Raw genomic sequence first — 17,367 nt, 5'->3', positions numbered from 1 at the left:
TCGCGTGTGTGAGTGTGCATGTGTTTCTGTACATGTGTGTGTGTTTGTGTATAATACTTCCTTCATAAATCAGTCTGCTAAACAAAGTCTGGATAGTAATCAGGATTTGTGAACTTGCACAAGAGTGTGGTTAAACTATACAAAGACAAGGATATGGGGATGACTAATTCATTACTCAGTTCATTTAGTGTAGGCAACTTTACAATTGTTATACACACCTGCGAGCTGAAGTCTTAAATTCTGTACCTGTACATCACTCATGTAGTGCTGAAAGGTGTGTCATGCTTCATACTGTTACAGCTCCCACCCAAAATGTTGATCATGTCCCTGCGTGCACATTTCCAGAACCATCAGAAATCAACAACAAGAGAACAGCTAAGTCAGTCAATTTTGATCTGGACAAACTTAATTCAGTGGGGCTCCCACAGTCCACTATAGTCTACTTTTTAAAGCTTATTACTGGAAAGATTAGCATGTTCTCATCAAACACACACACAAATCTGGCCTTATTCTGATAGAGAGTTAAAAGTTTATACACAAAGAAACACAAATATTAAGTCATGTATCCCATTAAAAATCTAAATAAATAAATATTTTGAACATGGAGCTATTTTCTGAATGAAATAAATGTATATAGAAACTTTACACTGATAACTTCCAAATGTAAGCCCGCTGTGGTATTAATTTTCCAAAACAGCAAAAAGTCAGTGACTTCTAGACTAAACTGAGTTCGAGCTGTATGAAAATTGATCGTCTCCGCCCCGTGGAGTTATACCGAGCCCAAAGCATCGAGTTGCAAAATTTTTTCCCATAGCAGTCACTGACTAGGAAGGTATGTTCTTTTTTTTGGACTGAGTGGGAGGATTCAGGATGTTAGCCAAGATGTGACAGAAGCGATGGGACGCTGAGAACGTCAAGCAACAATCACAGCACGACGGGACGAGAAAAGTTTTTCTAGTTTAAAGAAAAGCAAGGAAATGGCGACACAGGTATTTTCTTTGAGTTATTTCTCAGATTACTTGTGGAAATTCGCATCCTATACTGTTTTCGTTTATGAGTCATTTAAGTAAACTGCGTTGCGTTGTCGGGTTGTTCTCTTGAAGTTTTACATTCGGTAACACATCGTTGAAATTCGCGGTATCCATTACTAGTTCATGTTGCTGTCGTTTTGAAACAGTTTTAATGATGTCTGTTCTGGCTTTGTTCTTCTCTATCTCTATATTTTGTCTATTTCTGTGTCTGACATTACGCACAACGTATTCTTACTCCGTCGTCCCATTAATGTGTTTATTTTAAGTTTAATTCAGGCCATACGAGTGGAAAACCAGACCGTAATAAAATGTTCGCCATGCAAACGAAACAGCGGTATTGTCGGTTTGCCAAAACCTGCCGTTTAAAAGGGCGTCTATTGCAGCGCACTAGATTTTGAGAGCCATTGTGTAGAAATAGAAAGCACGGGAAATCAATCAACGATTCGCATACCCTTCGACAGGGGCCACAAGACGAAGATTGTCTTGGGAGGGCTAGGGAATATAAATATGGAAAGTATGATCCTATGTCCCAACCTCAACGCAGTATAGTTTTTGTCAGAAACGTCCGTGTAATAAAATCATCTAGCTAGATTTTTTAAATAAAATTGTCAAACATCACCATACAGTCGACATGTTTTACATCTAAGCAGTGTAATCCTGCATACGTTTAGTCTTAAAACTGGGCGTTGTAAGCACTCAGCTTTGGCAAAATAATGTGCAGAGGGCGGACTCTGACGGGCTGACATACCGGTATTTCTGGTGGTAGCTCTGATAATAGTGTCAAACAAGCAGTCTTCACAGTTAACTGTAGTGTTTAAGAGAGAGCTGGAAGGGTTCAAAATGTTTAAGTGGATAAATATTGACAAAACATAATTATATATGATTGTGTTTAGGCCACCTCAGAGTTACTTTTGTAATTAGACGAGCTCATCATTTTAATAAGTTTTTAAACATTGGTATTCATTCCTTGCAAGCTTGATTGAAAATGACCAGGTGCTTATTAAACATACTCTATGTAATAACCCACAAATACAGAACAGTAACATATCTTAGAAAGCATAGAAACCCAGAGACTATGGGCCCTATTTAACGTTCTAAGCACATAATCTAAAGAGCCCGGCATAAGTGCAAGGGCGTGTCTGAATAAATTTTTGCTACTTCAACAATGGGAAAAATTGTTGGCGCGCCTGGCACATAATCTAGAAGGGTTATCCCTATTCTCTTAATGAGCAATGTGTGTGTTTTAGGAAAAACTTGAACTAAACCAATCAGAGTCTCATCTCCCATTCCCTTTAAAAAACAAGTTGTGCTTGCACCATGGCAGATTCGCTATTTACATGGCGGAATTTGCAAGAGCAAAGACTTGAATGCCTCTCCAGAGAGCAAACGTGTCTGCTCGTGCACAAGGTTAATATGTGCACAAGCTGGATTTCTTATCCTATGTTCACAATAATAATATTTTACATTGTAATCCTTTTATTTTTAACAATGTTTGTGTGCTGCTGCGCATCCCTCTGTTTGTAATAAGCAGAGTTTATGTGCATTGTACATCTGCCTATAGGCGCATATTACTAACGCACTTTTTAAATAACCAAAATAATATTGCGCCCTTGACTTTAGACCAGGTTTCAGTTGTTCAGTGCAGTCTATTTCAGTTGCCTCAAAAAAGCAACACACCTGAACATGCATATGGGAACATAAATGGCCGCAAATGCATTTGCTATTTAAACAACATGGCACATGACATGGAAATGATAACTGCGTCGGGCTAAAACTTGCAAAAAACACTTGTTGCACCTGAAATCGCATTGCACTGGGTGTATGTTAGGGCCCCTTGACTTTGCTTGAAATGATAAAATATTTGATTTTTTTAGTTAATATCAGATGATATGCAATACAATTATTCATATACATCTTCGGTTTCTTTGTATTGTCTTCCCACAAAAATCTTACTCAGCAATGCCAACATATAAGTATATTTGTCTGCCTTTCTTAACCCTCTAGTATTCTGACCTGGAGAAGGCCATTAACACTTTGGTCACAAACTTCCATGCTGCTTCTTCAGATAACCAGCCTACACTGAAGACAGATGAATTTAAAAACCTCTTGTCCTCCCAGATGCCAACCTTAGTCAAGGTAAAATACATGTTGCCTTATTTCCCAGCATACGAATAACTCAAAACTGTTTTATGCCCTGTAAGTGTTTACTTGTATTTTAATATTTGTTGTAGTTCATTGTAAGGGTTCAGTTGGATTCAAAGGGAATGTTTCCCAGATGTTATGCTTTGAAACGGTGGTCCGGTCTTATTACGCAGATCAGTCGAGCTCAGGTTAAGATAGAAAAAGCACTGGGTGTGGCTCTATTGAGAGAGCAAAATGGTGTTGTTGTTAAGCTGTTATGCTGACACTGTTACAGTCAGTATCAGATCATGTTATGGCAGGCCTTCTACTACAGCTTGAGGGAGAATCCTCTGACAAGGTTTTTCTATTTGAGTACATGCAATAAGTTATATGGTACAGCAACATGTGAGTACTCCATTAAACCTGTTCCATAACGCTTATATCAATCTGCTCACCATTCAGCAGAAGAGAAAAATAGACTTCAGCTAAAATCAAAACTAGACTAGACTGAATATTTCTTGACAAAAAATTCATAACAATTTCCATCTTGGTAACTATTACAAATCGTGTAGTAATTATTTTAAATGTTTGTAGTTGACCAATTTATTATTCAAATAATACAACTATTATTTAATATATCACCGCCTGATTTCTAAAACCTTGTATCTCCATACTTCATGTAAAAAAACATTTTTTTTTTCATCATTATTATTAGTTACCCTTTATGTCACAGGGTTTTGCAAACATCTAACCAATAAAGGGGTGGTTTTCCGTAGTCTAGACTTGTCCTAGACTAAAATAATTGGTAGAGCTGTCTAATCTGTTTAATTTAGAGTTTGCTCTGACATATCTTAAAATACATCAGGGCATTGTTTTTGTCTCGAAATGCCCACAAGTAATGTTTTTTTTGTAAGGCATGTTTGTAATGTACTTAACACATTTAATGTAACTAAGGACTAGTCCCGCAAACCAGGAAACCTCCCCAAAAAGTGTTCAAAAATCGACTTTTACAACACAGTATTTAATCATTTTTAAAGTACATTGTTTTTTGCATTTTTGAAAAACAGCAAGTTTTCGTAGGGATAGCGACAATATACATAATAATATATTTTAAATGTGTTTACTTTATATTTTCACCAATTTGTATTCCATTTGTTTTTAGACACAAATGTCAAATGGCCACATTAGGGAGACAGACTATTAGTAATACAAAATAAAGGTTTACTGGTTATGTGCTAAGGACCTCTCTCTCTCTCTCTTTGACTCTAGTCTGATCATTTTGGAGATGTGCTGAAGCAGATGGGTGTGAAAGAAGGAGAAGGCGTCAGCTTCAAAAACTTCTGGAGCCTAATACAGAATTTGGCCACCACCCAGCATGGTCTTCTCAGCAATGAGAAAATGTCTAAATGCACTTGCCTATTATTATGAGCTGCTGACTCCAACTGCAGCTGGCACCATGACCCAGTTTGCATCTCTGCATTTACGCAAAACAAATCTATTAATAAAACACTAACCATTCCAATTAAATGATTCCAACGTAAATACACTTTGTACATCAGAATGTCTTTACACAAGATGTTTTTGCAGAGCATACAGCTAGCATCTCTCTTCTATCTGTGTCATTTAAATATCAAATAAATCATAGTGTGCAGACTGGAATGGAATTTGTTTACCACAGAAGTACATTTAACTTTTTTTATGCTTTGCATTATTCTTTAAAAGTAACATAATTCTCTGTACTTTTCTGTTATGACAACATTTGAAACGTATTACTATAGAAGTCCAAAGCATGTATCTCGACGCAGATATGAAGTGTTATTATTGTGTAATAAAATTATCATCAGATTTCTTGTTTGGTTTTGATCATCTTGATTTGTTATATCTGACTTAGGAAATGTGCTGAGTAAGACTGCATGTTACCACTTCTTACCAAATAATAAAAAGAAACATTTCCTTTAATACTGCATTTTTCTTTGTGTTCTCTGTATGTTTCAAAACAGCACGTGTCCACAATTTTCAGTCTTTTTCAAGTTTTTTTCTGCTATTCTTAAGAGACATTAAACAAAGAAGATAGATCTACACAAGAAGTGCTGGATAAGTATGCATGATGTCACAACAATTTTTTTTTCTGCCAAAGTAACCACACAATTTTCTTTTAATCTTAAAGTTTTTCTCATTGTCGTACCACTTTTGCATTTGTAATTCATTCTGCATTTTAATATACATTTAATGGGCTTTTGCCATCTTTTGTTTCATGAACACAGATCATTCCTGCCAAACCTATCAAAGTAAAGTCACAGAGCCTACACGGCAACATTGAGGAGCAGTAGCGGCTCCTGACAAAAAATTTAGGTGGGGCAGATCTTGGCTCGTATCATAGGCTATATGACTAACCTAAGATAAATTGCGATTTATGAATGGAATTATGGCGGACTTTAAGTGTCTGCGTAAATCAGCCTAATGGTGCTCTAATGATTTATTTCAGAATATTGATTTAGAATATTAGATAGAAACTTTGTAACTATGTTATAACTTACCTAACAAGTACAAAAAAACTATATACATTATTTATTGATTGATTGTTATATTGAAAATTAATTACAAACAAAAAGGCATATTCCTGTTTACAAAAACTTCACAAAGTGAACACTTAACTAAACAATTTATACTTTGTAATTTAATGCTGGTTTATTTATACAAGAATTTATCTTGTCGTTGTTTCATGATTGGAAATGTTTTGATGACTGCTTTATTAAAATCTCATGTGTGAAACGTTTTTCGATTGAAAGCATTGCCAGTGCTTTGAACTGTTTTTGGGACATAGTGTTTCTCAGAAATGTTTTAATTCTTTTAAGGGTGGAGAAGCATCTCTCAGACTCTGCAGTTGCCTTTGGCGTTGTGATTAGGACACATAGTTTCAATGTTTCTGTGGATACATCATTCATTCAGCTCAGCGGTAAGAGCATTGCGTCAATAACGCAAGGTTGTGGGTTCGATCCCAGGGGATTGTAGATACCTACACTGTAAAAAAAAAACACATAAAAAAACGAGCAAATGCATGGCAGCACAGGGTGCCAAACGTTTGCCATTTATGAAAATAACGATAAAACCCCATGAACTGAAGTAACATGTTTACACAGCAACATGAAAAAAGAACATTGACCATACAGTGCTATAAAATGTTTAAACCGTAATCTGAGATAACATATTTTGTCTGTATAATTGCAAATACATGCATAGACCATGAAATGTAATGGCATTATTTGACTGTAAGTTCACGCAACATGTTTAAACCCTTATTAAATAAAACATGTTTTAACTGTAAATTTAAAAACATGGTGTAGCAATTGTTTAACTTAACATGATTTGAATTTACATATCAATGACATGTTGACACAATTACTTCATAAAGCATTGTTTGACTGTAAATTGAAAGAACATGTGTTGACCTTTATTTGAAAGAACATGTTTTGACCGTTATTTGAAAAAATGACCTGTGATGGACCATAATTTTGAAAGGCATATACAGCATTTTGATTTTGATTATGCTTACAGATAGTTTTATATGTAGTTCATGATATGTATGTTATATGTCACACAAAAAGTCATTAGAGAAAATCATTTGTATTTTTCCCTCTTTATTTTCTTCTGTTACAGTAATTTCCATGATAAATAACAACAAATATTAAAAACTTTAAACAGTGCTACAGTACCATCATCTGAACATTGCTTAGGCCTATATGCTTAAAATACAACATTGACAATTCAAATTAATTTCATCATTGCGTCTTCCACAAACTACACTTCGGACAGAACAATGGTCTGTTGGCCATGTTGATGCCTTTAAAAAATAAGAGAGAAAATGGTTATTTATATCTATATTCATTATCATGTCTGATCATGTTACTCTTTTTAGGTGTTCTTGCATTTCTTACATAAAAAAATTATAGTTTTTTACTTTGTTCATTAAATATGTAATGCACTTACAAATTTTATGATGGTCCACGACACCTTACTTCTTCAGACAGTTTAGTGATGTGACCTCACCCACTGACAAGGACAAGGGTGCACTGAAACAGCAGAAACAACGTAAATACAGTAACACTTGTTGATTACAATTTTATATTTTATATTACATGCCAGCATATTTACCCAGTATGATTACCTCACAATGTCGCAGGAAATCTCCCCTTTTGCTTTCTATTGTAGACATTTTTTGGTGTGCGTTTCTGCACTGTTTTGACCTTTCTTGTTAAGTCCTGCCTTCACGCACGCCATTGGTCAAACTGCTTCTCAATCATTGCCCTCGGCCCAACGGCATCAGCCAAGTGGCAAAGCAGCAGCAGCCTGTTTAGTGCAGGTTGCAGATCATGGCTCCAAAACAGCGTAAAAATGCCTCAAGGAAAAATCCCTCTGTTTTTGTTTCGGTCGGGAAACGTGCTCATTGACATGGCAAATAAGATAAAACACGAAGTTGGGTTCGCTGGAATATTTACAGGCGTCAGATTGTTTTTTCTAAAATCGTAGGTGACTTTGTTAAGTAGGTTTGTGTGTAAACGTGGCCGTTTAGGCAACATATTCTGCTGTATGAATGCAATATAACAGAATGATCAACAAAACAATCATGGACCTCGATGTCGAGTGGTGAATGTCAAGTGTTTAAAAAAAATCTGTTGACGTATCATCCATGTAATCGAAAAGTTAATTGGCAACAGGTGAATACAATTACGATGGCTAATCACATACGGTTTTAAATCTTATTCTTAATGTTTGATGCAAGTTGATAAATTGGTTTCAGAATTGTGTTGTTCTTTTAGAACGTTGCTTTCACAATCATTTAAGAACACATGGACAAAAGATTTCATCTTATCAGGTGTGTTACCTTTAACCATATGGATGATGTATTTGTGCAAATTTTGTGATTGCTCTCTGAAGACAGTTAAGGGATATGTTAATCATCAAATCTTACACAGACATGAAGCAAATGCTCAATTTCCATGTTGCTTCCCAGAATGCAAATGTAAATTCTCAAAATACAATGCTCTCAAAGCTCATGTTTATCGCCATCACAAAAGACCACATACTCATTTTGATGATTTGACGGGCACATTTGTTTGCAACAATACAGACTGTCAACAACAATTGACAGACATGAAAAATGTCCTTTCTCATCTCAGGTCACATTTAGCCAAGGGAGAGGTGGTGTGTTGTCCTTTTGAAAAATGTGACAAAAATTTCAGTTTAAGATCAAGTTTCACTGCCCATGTTTCACGAAAGCACAGGACTTCTACATTTGCACAATTACGGATTATGGATACTGTATCTGAGCAACCTTCTTCAGCATTTTTTGATGTTACCGAGGATGAGGTTGATGAAAGTGAATTCACAGACTCACTGACGAAATGTAACGCAAAGTCATTGTACATGAAAAATCTCTGCCTGTTTTATATGCAGCTACAAGCCAAATACCTGGTGCCATCGTCAACCATTCAGATGATTGCGGAGGAATTCAGTGGTTTAAATTATATCTGTCGTCAGTACACACAGAAGATGTTCAGGGAAATACTCAAGTCAAAAACGGCCCTCTCACAATGTGATATTGAATCTGTGGTGCAGACTTTGCAAGGCCAAGATTTACATTCAGCTTGTAATTCATTACTTTCCACAGAATACCAAAGAAGACAGTATTTTCAGAACAATTTTTCTTACGTGCATCCACAAAGTATGTATCTTGGTCGTGATGAGAACCGAAAACAACGTTATGCACAGTATATTCCATTGAAGAACACTTTAAAAACCATGTTAATAGATCCAGTGGTGTGGGAGCAGTGTGCCAAACATCAGCATGTACACTCCTCTGTGTTCTCTGACATCTGTGATGGCTCTGTATTCAAATCCAATGACTTGTTTAAGCAGCCTGAGATTACAATCCAACTTATTTTGTACCAGGATGCCTTTGAGATTGTGAATCCCCTTGGGTCAGCTAAAAAAAGACATAAAATGATTGGAGTGTATTTTACACTTGGCAACTTTGAGCCATTTTACAGATCATGCATTGATAACATTCAGTTATCACTTTTGTGTTATGAGAGAGACTTTAACTATTTTGGTCAAACCAAGATTTTTGCTAAATTGTTGGCAGATGTCAAAGAACTTGAAGAGCATGGATTTGTGACATCTTCAGGTGACATAGTACGTGCAACAATAGTGGCTATTATCGGTGATAATTTGGGGTCCCACTGCATCGGTGGTTACACGCAGAACTTCAGTACTGCCAAGCATTGCTGTAGGTATTGCTTGGTATCTCGCAGTGAACTTCAGATTGTGTGTGTAGACTTTCCCAATCGCACAGTTGAGTCCTATAAGGCGGCAGTGGAAACTCTAAGGACGACTGAAGAAAATGTTGTAAATGGGTTGAAGTTTGACTCCATTTTCAACTCTCTCAAATATTTTCATGTTGCTCAGCCTGGCCTTCCCCCATGCCTTGGCCATGACTTGTTTGAAGGCGTTGTAGCTATTGATCTTGCCATTTTCTTGGAATACTTTGTAAAAAGGAAGTGGTTTTCATATACACAGCTGAACAGGAGACTTGCACAATTTAAATTTCTGGATTCTGATGCTGATTCTGCCCCCTCCCAGATATGTGAAAAAGGCAGGAAGTTAGGTGGTCAAGCAGCTGAGAACTGGTGTCTCCTCAGATTTCTTCCTGTCATAATTGGAGACAGAGTAGAGTCACAAGACCCTGTATGGCAACTGACTGTTAAGTTGAAAGAACTGGTTGAGCTAGTGTGTGCTCCCAAGATTACCACTGCACAGATTGCATATCTCAATGTCTTAATACCAGAATATCTGGAAACAAGAAAGGAGCTGTTTCCTGGTGAAAATTTTAAACCAAAACATCATTACATGCTTCACTATACGTCACTTATTTTAAGTCTTGGACCTTTAATTCGTTTATGGTCATTGAGATTTGAAAGCAAACATTCCTACTTCAAAAGAAGTGTGAGAAGAACACAGAACTTCAAAAATGTATGCAAGACATTGTCACACAACCATCAACTTCTTCAAGCATATCTTCACTCACGGTCATTTTTTCCCCCAAAGCTTAAAAGTGTTGACTTGGCCACATACTCTCCTCATTTGTACAGTAATGATGTGTGCAAAGCTGTTGAGACACGCTTGCTCAATGAACCAGACTTTGTTTCAACACGGGTAGAATACAAGGGTACCCTGTACAGGAAAGGAAACTTAATTTGCCTTAAATTTGAAGAGGACTATTCTATTTTACAGTTTGGGCAGATTGAGCTGATTTTCGTGAAAGATGATGAGGTGACTTTCCTTGTGACTCCCCGCCCCTCAGTGTATTTGCATGATTATGGACTTTTTGAGATTTTGTCTGCGACAAAAGAATTAATTTGTGTAAATGCTGAGAAATGTCTGGATTATTATCCCTTAAATGAGTACAGTTTTATGGGACTGAAGGTCATTACTCTGAAGCACAGCGTTGTTCATCTGTAAAAAGGATAAACATTCCTCTCCCAACAGAAATGGATGCATTGTTGACTTTTATTGAGAATATGTTCCCAAACCCTATAACTTCAAAGCTAGCCATAGAGGGTTTGAACAGCCTAGGTGTGGAGACCGTAGATGACCTACAGTTTTTGAAAGATGATGATCTAGGTGGCTTTCTGAGACCAATTGAAGCAAGAAAACTCATAGCCCAAATCCCAAGTAAGTTTTCAAATCAATGTTTGTTTTTACATTTACACTAGTTAACATTTGAAGCGGATCAAAAAGTTAATTACGTTCACAAGAACAGGTATTTGTTTTAACACAACTATTATGAAAGGTTTGATCCACTTTAAATGTTGACTTGTGTACATGCATACAATTAGAGGAACTGGAAAAACAACACCCCAGTCTCTTTCATTCTGTACTTTGTTAGCTGTACTCTTGTATTACAGTATGTCAATGTGTTTCTTGTTTCTGCAGTATGGTTTTAATGCAGTTTTTTGTTTATGCCATGTAGATATTGCTTCCACTCTGCAAAACACTGTCAATGATTTGTCTGCTGAATACACTTCTGATGCATCAGGTTCACCTGCTCCTGGATGCTCAATTTCACCATCCAGCTCTTCAAGTGGAAGACGTGAGTAAAACGCTGATACAACATTAAACAATCCAAAAATTTGGCAATTTTGCCAAAAAATAACTGGTGCATGAAAGGTGTTCATCCTGTAACCAACGGACATTGGTTTATCTTCTAGGTGACAGTAGCTGTGAAACTCCGTTTAATGACCATGACTGGCATTATAGTTTTGATGTTCCATGGCAAAAAATGCCAGCAAGTTTTATGGAAAAGTTGCAAAATGGCGAAAGGCCAAGTTGCTCTGAGAGAAGACAGTTGGTCCGCATTGTTGCTTCTGAGATCCTCGAAGTCAGCAAATGTCCAGCAAAAAAACATGTATCAGAAATAGCCCGACAAATGGTGATTGCATACCCAAAGTCTTTCAGAGATGAGATTAATTCCCAGGTTGTAGGAAGTGGATATGATTCTCTCCTCAAACAACTGGTGTGTATAATTGACAATTTTAAAAGAGCAAAAGCTATTAGTACACCACTTTGTGGTACTCTAGAAGTATCAACAAAGAAACGAAAATTGTTATATGGTTGTATAAATTCTGATCCACAACTGCTAGTTGGAGAAACATCCGAATTGCAGCAGGAAAAGAAAGAGAAGTTGCTAGCAATGTTTCAAAATAATGAAAGGGATGTAAAGACAATCTATGACTTAATGACATCTACTTACTCCTCTCAAAGAAACAACATCCAATCTGGAAAGGAAACCAAGGATTTACTTGATGAGTGGCCATATCTTTTTCAGCCAGCAGGAATGAAAGCACACTTTAAAGAGCTCACTGGCATTGACATAAACAACAGCTTTGAAGAATCTGCTTCCAGTAAGTTCAGAAGAATATTAGACTACTTTCAATTTCAGTGCACAGAAAGAGCAAGCAGAGCAGGGAGAATCCTCACAAAGTATAGAGCTGGAGGGGATCATGTTTGTGGGGCAGTGATGTTGCTGCTAACCCATTTCAAAAATGACCAAGACCACTTTCTTGTGATGGTAGAAGAAACCTCTGTTCCAAGTGATATATGCTTAGAACAGCTTCCAGCAACACCATGTATAGTAGTGTGTGGTGGGTATTATTTACTATGATCTTGCAACACAATAATTCCTGGTTTCGGGTGACCTCACATTCTGTTAAATATTATGTCTTACTGATTGTGTGTTTGTTCAAAGGAGAGAACCCACTGACAGCCAGTGTGTACATGGTAGCAGTAGACCAGATGATTGTAAATGACCATCTCTTGAGTTTTACAGAAGCCCTGTATCTGATGTTCTCTCTTTACTATTTATTGAACATCAGTTACCCTGTAGAACTGGGAGCCACACTAGAATTCTTGCAAAGGTAATTCATAGACTGCATTCCTTTGGTTAAGAAGCATACAACAATTATGTAAGGATATTGTTTGTGTTGTGTTTTAAAGGAGCATTTTTAGGATAAATCCTCATAAAGGTACCAAGGTGGAAAAGAGAGAGAAAAAGAGAGCGTACTCTGTCAACCCCAGAGTATTGAGTCTGACGTCAAAAATTGCTGCATTTGACTGGGGAGAGTGACAGGTATAGAAGCTCTGTTGTCTTGTATAGTAGTGTAAGACTTCATCTTCTGTGTTTATCATTCATTGACGATAAGTGCACCAAAGGACAATCATTTTTATAATTAACTCCAGTAATTGTCTGTGGCCAAAACTGAGAGTATTTGGGAAAGGCTTGTTGCTGTTTCTCCTCTTCTTTTGGTTTGGGTTTTAATCATAACTGTTTGTGTCCCCACAGAAGTAGTCTTTCAGAAGATTGACATTTCGCTGAAGAACAGGACAGACCGACTTTTAGTACTTCAGTGCATATTTTCGTTCCTTAAATAATTTTGATTACTTTGTGATGTGATTTAATTTAAATGTATTTATTTATTTGATTTGGACAGTGCATAATGAAGAAACATGGAATACATGCATGTAAACATGCCGGATTGTAGCCGAAGGCTAATTTGCATCCGTATAGTCCCACGGGCTGAAATCACACTGGTCACAAAACGTTACATAATAAAATGTACATCTACATTGTTCATCAATAAATTGGCTAAAGCCCCATATACAATATTCACAATTCAACTTCAAAATTATAAGAATCCAGGCCCGGTGTTTTTGTTTCTTTTAAATTGAACACACTTGTTTTCTGAAACATGACTTTTTTTCCCATTGTTTGATCTTGAAGGTTTGCGATATAATAAAAAGCTGAAGTTGTTTACAGCAATCTCTGGCTACCATAATTTATTGTATAACATTTTACAAAAATGTGTGTTTCAAGAGTATTTTTAATTAGTTTTTTAGCATTACTTCTGTCACATAGTATACAAAGATGTCCCTGTACATTTGGTTTAAATAAATAAATTCACTAGAATAAATTCACTAGAAAAAGATTATGGCATGAAAACATGTAAGCCCAGATTTGCTAACTATTTGTGGCAGTGCACACTTTCTGAATGTTTCAGGGTTTTCAGAAGACATGGTAGAAGGGCATGTGCAGTGATTATTGCATCTTTATTGGAAATGCATTTGTAGGAAATTTCCTTAATGAAAGCGTCCCTTAACCCTTTTTGTGCCTGACCTGGCAGTAATGGTTGCTAATTGCACTTATTTTTTATTTGGTCATTATGGAAGGGAGCTGCTGCAGTTCTGTTCTTGCACATTGTTAGTTTACTCGTAGAAAACATTTAAATTCATCCTGAAGTCAATTGTATTTTCTCTCCAAAAAACAATATTAGCACATTTTAAGTTAGGATGCTTGTATTTACCTTTAATGTGATGAAAATGAATATCTGTCACAGAAGAATGCATGTAATCACTGGCTTATAGATTTGGCTTTTTTGTGATAAAAAAGCCATTTATTTGCAATGAAAATTTAGAAAATGTTTGAAAAGTGGAAATAAAGTGCTTTATTAAGAGAAGAGTGTTTATTAAAAATGAATAAGGGGTCGGTGTAGAAGGGCTTTTATTCTCACAACAAAGAAGCATCCAATTAACAATTTTAATAAATATAATCATTTGCACTCTATGATAATTATTGGATCCTGTTAATCTACAAAAATACTAAGGTGCAACTATCTGCCAATATAGCTAGCATCTAATTAGAATTTACACTTACTGCAAATTTTATACTTATATTTATTAAATGAAAATTATTTACACCTAATAGCATTACGTAAAAATGCTGATATTGTCACTTGGTGAGAATAAAAATATATCTGTATTTTTCTTAGTGTAAATAGCATCTACAGCTGGTTATTTCGGATTTTGATATGGAAATCATGACAATTAGCTTACCTTAACATTAAATGGTTTTCCAGAAGTGGTGTAACAAGTGGGTTGGACAGGAGTGTGTGTTTGGATGAGGATACCAATAAGTGAAATGCATAATCAAAATGTAACCTCTTTAACCCATCCCAGTGAGTGGTGAACACACACCCCGAGAGCAGTGTGAGGAGCAATTAGGGTAGGGTGAATTGCTCAAGGGCACCACAGTAGCAACACGCCGGCCATGAGACTCGAACCAGCAACTCTTGGATTACAAGGCCGACTCTCTAACCACTAAGCTACAACTGCCCCGCTGTAATAAAATGCTCTAACAGCCACAAGAGAAAACTGATGCCTTTCGCCACTAACCACAGCGGCAAAAAACTAAAACATTTTATTTTATAAACAACACAGTCCAGCGCCAGATCGCCTCTTTAACAAACGAACGATATGTATGACATGTAATATACGATTTGTTTATTACTATGTTGTGGCCTAATGGTTAGAGTGTTGGGCTTGTTATCAGAAGGTTGCTGGTTTGAATCTCAGTGCCAGCAGGTCATGACTGAAGTGCCCTTGAGCAAGACACCTTACCCCTGATTGCTCTGCAGTAATGTGCCACTGTAAAAAAACTACTTGTAAGTCGCTTTGGATAAAAGCGTCTGCCAAATGAATAAATGTCTAATTAATATTTACACTATCGCAACATTTACATGATATTAATAGAATATATAGCTATTTGTTTTTAGTGTAAATCACAACTGTTGCTTTTTGCACTTAGTGCATAGTCACTGCCTAATTCAACTGGAAAGGCTATATTTGGTGTTAATGTTTGCATTTTTAGTGGAATTTCACCGTTCTGATAAAAATGTGATATGACTGTGAAATTCTACTGGTTTTCTCTGTAAAACTATTTTTTTTCACTTCTGACCAAAAAAATATACGGGAATGTTTTTTAAGGACATGTCAGGATAACAATAGACAACAATTACTGTTATTTAAAGGAAAATGTAATTTTTTTGCAGTAACATATTTAAATAGTTAAAAAACAGGGAAAATGTACATTAGATGTCAAAGTTAGCATTTTTATGGAATTTCACAGTTCTGATCAAAATGTCATAATACTGTTAAATTCTACTGTTCTTTTTCTGTAAAAATAAATTTATTTTTTACAGTGTATGTAAAATGTATAGGATAATGCTATGTAAGTCGCTTTGATAAAAGCGTCTGCTAAATGTAAATGTCAATGTACTTTTCTTCTCTCCTTTATTTTAAACATTTATCTCCTCTTATTTGTTTGTATGTTTATGGTAAAAGAGACAATTATGTATGATTGTAACTCTTCTCAATCTGTGTCTTCAATAACATGTATTTGACAAAATTATGTGAGTCACCGTGGGTGTGATTTTTTTTATACATTACCAAACCCCATGCAAGTCTGCCAGCAATTCTGCACATTATCAATGCTTTTAGGAGGTTTTAAGGCTTTAAAATTAACTTTAATAAAGGTGAACTAATGCCCATTGGACTGAAAGATCTGTCGTCGATACAAACCTCACCATTTAAAGTTTCATTGGAAAAATTCACTTATCTCCCCACATGTCCCCCCACTTTCAATTGGATTAACACTATTAGTGTTACTGACGCTGGTTTATTTACAATATTATAATGTGCAGTTTTAGCACGATATTAGTAATCATGGTGATTCTACTGATTACTGACACTGGTTTACTTCCAATTTTATAATATAATGAGCAGTGTATCAACAGGATTTGTCAGGGCTGGAAATATACCAGATATTTACCATTTACGTAAGGGATAATCCACAGCTATCCATGTTGGAATTCGCGGAGACACCCTTCCTCTGCTTCGCGTTGGGTGGTTCTTGGCCTCCACATTGTGCATTAAAATCCTTTAATGCTCGGCTAGCCATGGCTTATCCTGTTTATACTGTACCATAGTAATTTGCCAAGTTTAAGCTACAATTGATGTTAAAAAATTTTGATCAAAGAGGTGAAAATGACTGTTCCCATTCAGTCGGGACTCAGTACAACACTTTACTATGGGATATCGCGCTCTTGCTCCATCTGCTACAGACACCTTTATTCAAGCCTGAAAGGCATTTCTTAACTGCATACCTGGTGCCCGTGAGAAATAGTGGTATCGCAGGCACTCCCACTCTCCTGACAGGTCCTTGCCGCTTTTCCTTTAAGCAACTGGGAAGGGTTTACAGGGCTCTATGCTGCAGACTTATCAAGCTATCTGCCTTGGAGAGCTGAGTGAGGCCATGTCGGCAGGGATGACGTGTGATACGCTTGTGGGAGAAGTGCATTCCACGGCCGATTACATTCTTTGAAGAAAGAGGTGCAGTTATATGACATATCCAGCTGTTTCTCTCGCCGAGTAGTAGCACAGATTTGGGATCGGTTCGGCAAGACCGAGGTGGATCTTTTTGTGTCTGCAGAGAACACACACTGCTCATTGATTTTTTTCAATCACAAACAGGAGCGCCGGTTGTAAGGTTGTAATGCACAACTTAAAGCCAATCAGAATCAAACAGACTATGGTATAATAGAAATTATATTGCAATAATATCATATCATGCAAATAGAATGTATATAGAGTATTGAAGTTAAATACACTAGTTAAATGTAAGATGTTAATGTTTATTGAGAATAAATTCCAGAGAGTCTCCCAGTACGCAACCCAAACTTCACTGTTATGAATCACAGAGGAGAACCCAAGCGCAGGTAGACACAGGGGATGACGGGGTTAACAAGAGTTTTAATAATAAAACAGG

At 36.5% G+C, this 17,367-nt stretch overlaps 1 protein-coding gene across 1 annotated transcript; it reads left to right on the top strand.

Moving 5' to 3' along the window:
• Window positions 1–845: 845 nt before the first annotated feature.
• On the top strand, window positions 846–5,117 carry s100v2 (S100 calcium binding protein V2). Its single transcript, XM_079485646.1, has 3 exons — window positions 846–989; window positions 3,036–3,167; window positions 4,422–5,117. The coding sequence occupies exons 1-3, from the start codon at window positions 978–980 to the stop codon at window positions 4,578–4,580; spliced, it is 303 nt and encodes a 100-aa protein (XP_079341772.1). The 5' UTR covers window positions 846–977; the 3' UTR covers window positions 4,581–5,117.
• Window positions 5,118–17,367: the final 12,250 nt, after the last annotated feature.

The sequence above is a fragment of the Barbatula barbatula genome, assembly GCF_947034865.1.
Source record: "Barbatula barbatula genome assembly, chromosome: 21".
NCBI lineage: Eukaryota > Metazoa > Chordata > Actinopteri > Cypriniformes > Nemacheilidae > Barbatula > Barbatula barbatula.
This window is presented reverse-complemented; position numbering and strand designations above follow the sequence as displayed.

Coding starts and splice junctions, on each gene's coding strand:
- s100v2 (XM_079485646.1), top strand. Junction 3,168..4,421: donor AGATGCCAACCTTAGTCAAG/GTAAAATACATG, acceptor CTTTGACTCTAG/TCTGATCATTTTGGAGATGT.